Genomic DNA, 6,910 nt, shown 5'->3' with positions numbered 1-6,910 from the left:
AAAATGTAATCATAATGTATCAGAACTTATGGAATGCAGCAAAAACATCTCTGAAGAGATATTTTAGAGTAATAAATGCATAACATAAATGGCAACCCACTCCAGTATTCTTGCCTGGAGAATCCCAGGGACGGGAGAGCCAATTGGGCTGCTGTCTATGGGGTTGCACAGAGGGACACGACTGAAGTGACTTAGCAAGAAATCAGGAGTATCTCAAATACGCAATCTACCTTTTCACTTCTAAGAACTAGAAAAAGAACACATTAAGCAAAATGATAACAGAAGAATGGAAATAACAATAAAAAATAAAAAGTGAATTAGGGACTAGAAAAACAATAGAATGGATTAATGAAACTAAGAACTGGTTTTAGAAAAGATAGACAAAATTGACAAACCTTCAGTTAGACTAAGAAAAAAAGAGAAAGTATTCAGATAAAATTAGATGCAAAAGAAAGATAAGACCTTACACTAGATACAAAAGAAATGCAAACAATCATAAAAGACTACAATGAGCAACTGTAAGTGAACAAATTAGATAACCTAGAAAATAGGGATAAATTCCCAGAAACACATCAGCTACAAAGACTGAATTAGAAAAAAAGCAGAAAATCTCAACAGATCAGTAATTAATATTGAGAATGAACTAGTAACCAAAAATCTCCCAACACAGAAAACCCCAAGAAACTCTTTTCTTCACTTGCCAATTCTGCTAAACATTAATTTATAACTAATTCTTTCCTCAAGCTCAGTCAGTAAATCAACTGCCTGCAGTGCAGGGGACCCAGGTTTGATGCCTGGGTAGGGAAGATCCCCTGGAGAAGGAAATGGCAACCCACTTTAGTATTCTTGCCTGGAGAATCACATGGACAGAGGAGCCTGGCGGGCTACAGTCCATGGGGTTGGAAGGGGTTGGACTTGACTTAGAGACTAAACCACCACAATTATTAACACCAATTCTTCTAAAACTCTTCTAAAAAACTGAAGGGGATGAAACACTTCTAAACTCTTATGAGACCAGAATAACACTTATGCCAAAATCATATAAGGAAACTACAAGAAAAACAGAAACCTATAAACCAATATCCCTATTAAATTTAGATGCAAAACATTATCAACATGTATTTTAGCAAAGGACTTCAAGAATAATAAAAGACAATTATGACAACTCTACAGCCAACACAATACTCAATAGTGAAAAGGTGAGAGCCTTCCTACTAAAAACTGGGGCAATATAAGGATACCCATTCTCACCACTATTTTTAAACAGAATTTTGGAAGTACTAGCCACAGCACCAGACAAGAAAAATAAATAAAAAGGAATCAAAATTGGAAAGGAACAAGTGAGGCTCTCAATCTTTACAGATGACATGATACTTAACAAAGAAAATCTTAAAGACACCATCAAAAAACTACTACCAGAATGAATTTGGTAAAATTGCAGGATACAAAGTTAATACACAGAAATCTGTCATATTTCTACATACTAATAATGAAATATCAGAAAGGTGGTTGAAATATACACATTACTATATATATATATAACATAGACAACTAATAAGGACACAACTGTATAGCACAGGGAGTCTCCTTAATACACGTTAATGACCTACATGGGGAAAGAACCTAAAGAAAGGTGGATATATGTCAATATATAACTGATTCACCTTGCATTACAACTGAAATCAACACAACATTGTAAATCAACTCTACACCGATAAAAATTTTAAGAAATAAAATCACATCATATAATAAAATATTTAAGAATAAACCTGACCAAGGAGATAGAAGATTTATAAACTGAAAACTATAAAACATTGATAAAGAAAACTGAAGATGAATTCAAAAGATGGTGAGAAGTATATCAAGTACTTGGATTGAAAGAATTAATATTTATAAAATGTTCATAACAACCAAATCAATCGATAAATTTAATGCAATCCCAGTCAAAATATCCATGACATTTTTCACAAAGCTAGATCAAACAATTCAAAAGTTTACATAGACTCATAAAACATGCAGAGTTACCAAGCAATTCAGGGGGAAATGAGCAAAGCAAGAGACAACCCTCCCAGAATTTTCCACAGTTTCTTGTGATCCACACAGTCAAAGGCTTTGGCATAGTCAATAAAGCAGAAATAGATGTTTTTCTGGAACCCTCTTGCTTTTTCGATGATCCAGCGGATGTTGGCAATTTGATCTCTGGTTCCTCTGCCTTTTCTAAAACCAGCTTGAACATCTGGAAGTTCACGGTTCGTGTATTGCTGAAGCCTGGCTTGGAGAATTTTAAGCATTACTTTACTAGTATGTGAGATGAGTGCAATTGTGCGGTACTTTGAGCATTCTTTGGCATTGCCTTTCTTTGGGATTGGAATTAAAACTGACCTTTTCCAGTCTTGTGGCCACTGCTGAGTTTTCCAAATTTGCTGGCATTTTGAGTGCAGCATTTTCACAATATCATCTTTTATGATTTGAAATAGCTCAACTGGAATTTCATCACCTTCACTAGTTTTGTTCATAGTACTGCTTCCTAAGGCCCACTTGACTTCACATTCCAGGATGTGTGGCTCTAGATGAGTAATCACAACATTGTGATTATCAGGATCATGAAGATCTTTTTTGTACCATTCTTCTGTGTATTCTTGCTATGTCTTCTTAATGTCTTCTGCTTCTGTTAGGTCCCAACCATTTCTGTCCTTTATCAAGCCCATCTTTGCATGAAATGTTCCCTTGGTATCTCTAATTTTCTTGAAGAGATCTCTAGTCTTCCCCATTCTGTTCTTTTCCTCTATTTCTTTGCATTGATTGCTGAGGAAGGCTTTCTTATCTCTCCTTGCTATTCTTTGGAATTCTGCATTCAAATGGATATATCTTTCCTTTTCTCCTTTGCTTTTAGCTTCCCTTGTTTTCATAGCTATTTGTAAGGCCTACTCAGACAGCCATTTTGCTTTTTTGTATTTCTTTTTCTTGGGAATGGTCTTGATTCCTGTCTCCTGTACAATGTCACAAACCTCCATCCATAGTTCATCAGGCACTCTGTCTTTCAGATCTATGCCCTTAAATCTATTTCTCACTTCCACTGTATAGCCCTAGGGATTTGATTAAGGCCACACCTGAATGGTCTAGATGTTTTCTCCACTTTCTTCAATTTCAGTCTGAATTTGGCAGTAAGGAGTTCATGATCTGAGCCACAGTCAGCTACCAGTCTTGTTTTTGCTGACTGTATAGAGCTTCTCCTTCTTAGGCTGCAAAGAATGTAACCAGTCTGATTTCAGTGTTGACCATCTGGTGATGTCCGCGTGTAGAGTCTTCTCTTGTGTTGTGGGAAGAAGGTGTTTTCTATGAGCTGTGTGTTCACTTGGCAGAGCTCTATTAGCCTTTGCCCTGCTTCATTTTGTACTTCAAGCCCAAATTTTCCTGTTACTTCAGGTGTTTCTTGACATCCTACTTTTGCATTCCAGTCCTCTATAATGAAAAGGACATCTCTTTTGGGGTCACTTTGCTTATTTAACTTATATTCAGAGTACATCATAAGAAATCCTGGATGAATCACAAGCTGGAATCAAAATTGTCAGGAGAAAATTCAACAACCTCAGTTATAAAGATGATACCACCCTAATGGCAGAAAGTGAAGAGGAACTAATGAACATCTTGATGAAAGTGAAAGAGGAGAGTGGAAAAGCTGGCTTAAAACCTAACATTTGAAATGCTAAGATCATGGCATTTGGTCCCATCACTTCAAATGATGGGGAAACAATGAAACAGTGAGAGACTTTATTTTCTTGCACTCCAAAATCACTGCAGATGGTGACTGCAGCCATGAAATTAAAAGATGCTTGCTCCTCGGAAGAAAAGCTGTGACAAACCTAGACAATGTATTAAAAAACAGAGATATCACTTTGCTGATAAATGTCTGTATAGTCAAAGTTATGGTTTTTCAGTAGTCATGTACAAATGTGTTATTTGGACCATAAAGAAAGCTGACCACCAAAGGATAGATGCTTTCAAACTGTAGTGCCAGAGAAGACTCTTGAGAGTCTCTTGGATAGCAATGATATTAAACCAGTCAATCCTAAAAGAAATCAACCCTGAATATTCATTGGAAGGACTGATGCTATGACTGAAGCTCCAAAACTTTGGCCACTTGATGTGATGAGCTGATTCATTGGACAAGACTCTGATGCTGAGAAAGATAGAAGGGAGGAGGAGTAGGGGATGACAGGATGAGATGGTTGCTTTTACTCCAGTCACACACAGGTTCAAAGGAGGACCCTGGGAAATCACTCTAATACTCTTGTCTGGAGATTCCCATAGACAGAGATGCCTGGGTGAGCTGTAGCCCATAGGGTTGCAAAGAGCTGGACATGACTGAAGTGACTTTGCAAGCACAAACCAGTCACTTCCTTTAAGCACTAATTGCTCAATTTACAAGCCAAGAAATTATTCTTGATTCTTATCTCTTTTCACTCCATAAATTACATCAGAAAACCCTTGGTTTGATCTTATAAAACACACAGTCAATTTACAATTTTTCTCTTTTCACTGTTAATGCTTACTGTGAAACATTACCTAATGTTTCCTGATTTATTGCAGTAGATTCTTGATTCACCTTTGTTCCAAAACATTCATTCTCTGCAGAGCAGATGAAGTGGATGTGTAACACTGTAAGTCAGATTGTTTACTTTCTAAACAGTTTCCTGTGCTTACACTAAAATTCCCTACTCTTTAACATTGCCTGTAAAATTTTCATGCTCTGGCCTTTTCTTAACTATCTGATAGTAGTATATACACTTATTGTCAATGATAGAATCCACATATAATGCTCATTATTCTGATTTGAATGCATGCCAAGCTTACTCTTACCTTAGGAAGTTTGAACTTGACATTCCTTCTCCTGGCATGATTGCTGCAGGTCTCCCTTTTCATGATCAAATGCAGCTGAAATATCTCACCAAATACCTCCAGGGAATATCTCATTTAAACAGCTAAATGGTTACTTTCCAACATATAATTCTTTATTTTTTCACAATATTAAATGAGTGTTTTTTATATGTTTATTGTCATTTATTATTACTGGCATACACAGTAGGGAAATTTTACAAACACAAGGACCTAGTCAATATTGATTAGAAATTTAATTCCAGCACCTAGAATATAGTGCTTGAAGCAGAAAAGTCATTCAATAATTGGCATTGAATTAATGAACAGATAAAAAGGAATTATAGACAAACTTTGCTTAAAGAGCTTTTATTTTTGTTATTGTTGTTTGGGGTTTTGTTGTAGGACAATGAAAGTAAGATGCAAATTCTTGTTCCTTGTTCCTAATAGCATATTATCAAGATTTCTAAAAAGTGGATAATTAGATTCCATTAATTTTTTGTTTAAGAACAAAACATTTAAAAGGGAATTCCTAACATTGTCTTTTATTATAATTTCTTTCTTAAACTGAAATTTACCAAAGTCAGTCTTCTCAATGCCCCCTTCACCTCTTTGTTTCTGAGGGTATAGATCAGAGGATTCAGGAGTGGGGTGACAATGTTGTAGAAGAGGGTGAGGAATTTGCCTTGGTCCTTGGAGGAGCTGGCTCCTGGTTGCATGTACATGTAAATAATATTTCCATAGAAAAGTGAGACCACTGTGAGATGGGAGCCACAGGTGTTGAAGGCTTTGTGTCTCCCAGAAGATGACTGAATACTTAGTACAGCCCTCACAATGTAGCCATAGGAGATCAGGATAAACACTAAGGGTGACAGCACAATACCTATTGCAAGAATAAAGGCAATGCCTTCAACGGCAGCTGTATTGACACAGGCCATCCTAATTAGGGCAGGCATCTCACACAGGAAGTGGTCTACCTTCTGGTACCCACAGCGGGGTAACCACAGGGTCATTGGAGACATGAACAAAGAGTTGACCACCCCACAGCCCCAAGAAAGGGACACTAAACCCAAGCATAACTGTGGATTCATGATCACCATGTAGTGCAGGGGCTTGCAAACTGCAACAAACCGGTCATATGCCATAACTGCCAGGAGTAGACATTCCACACCACCCAGACCCAGGAATAGGAAGAGCTGGATGGCACAGCCTGTGTAGCTGATGGTCTTGTCACTTCCACTCAGGTTATACAGAAGCTGAGGGATGGAGCTGGTGGTGAAACTAAGGTCCAGGAAGGAGAGATGGGTGAGGAAGAAGTACATGGGAGTGCGGAGGTGAGGGTCCAGCCGAGACACCAGGATGATGGTGGTGTTGCCCACAAGAGTCAGGAGATATGCGATCAAGATAACCACGAAGAGGATTCTCTCCAGATGGGGCCGATCAGAAAATCCCAAAAGGATGAAATTTCCCTGGGCGCTTTCATTGGTTACATCCATCTCTACTGCAATTCCGCAAAACTGGAAAAAAATAATAATAATAATCATGTATAGCCTCTAACTCTTCTGTATGCCTATCATGCTAATAAAATTTGAAACTTTTAGTGAAAATGTGTGACCATAGCTTAAAAGTTTAAAAATAAACAGAGAAAAATTACATAGAAATGTTATATACTGGCTATAGGAAAACTACTTAAAGCAAAACACAAAACATGAATATCATTAAGAAAATAAGTTTTAGAGAGAATTAAAAATAGAATAATTTTAAAGAGAATAAAATAATAGAGAAAATAAAATATCCTGAGGGAATTTTCCTATAAAAATTAAAGATGAAAATATTATAAAGTTTTGAGAGTTTGTATATTCTTCCTTTAGATTCTGAGGTAGCTGTACTATGATACACATAAAGAAAAAATTGCTCATTTGTACAATACCTTGCCCTGGAAGAAAGTTGGGGTGTCATTCTAAGATTAAATTTACTTCTTTTCCCTTTCTGTGAATAAATTTCCTGAATGTTTCTGAAGCTGATTGGAAGTGGT

General features: G+C 36.9%; 1 protein-coding gene across 1 annotated transcript; it reads right to left on the bottom strand.

Moving 5' to 3' along the window:
* Positions 1–2,210: 2,210 nt before the first annotated feature.
* LOC138085857 (olfactory receptor 2W3-like) lies at positions 2,211–6,371 on the bottom strand (the record flags this gene model as incomplete). The annotated part of the gene is made up of 2 exons (XM_068980439.1): positions 5,454–6,371; positions 2,211–2,261 (listed from the first exon to the last, which is right to left on the bottom strand). Coding segments are annotated over exons 1-2 (969 nt in total), but the record flags the coding sequence as incomplete, so codon positions are not given.
* Positions 6,372–6,910: the final 539 nt, after the last annotated feature.

This window comes from Capricornis sumatraensis, chromosome 9 (genome assembly GCF_032405125.1).
Source record: "Capricornis sumatraensis isolate serow.1 chromosome 9, serow.2, whole genome shotgun sequence".
Classification (NCBI taxonomy): Eukaryota; Metazoa; Chordata; class Mammalia; order Artiodactyla; family Bovidae; genus Capricornis; species Capricornis sumatraensis.
The sequence above is the reverse complement of the archived record's forward strand: the minus strand, read 5'-3'. Positions and strand labels throughout refer to the sequence as shown.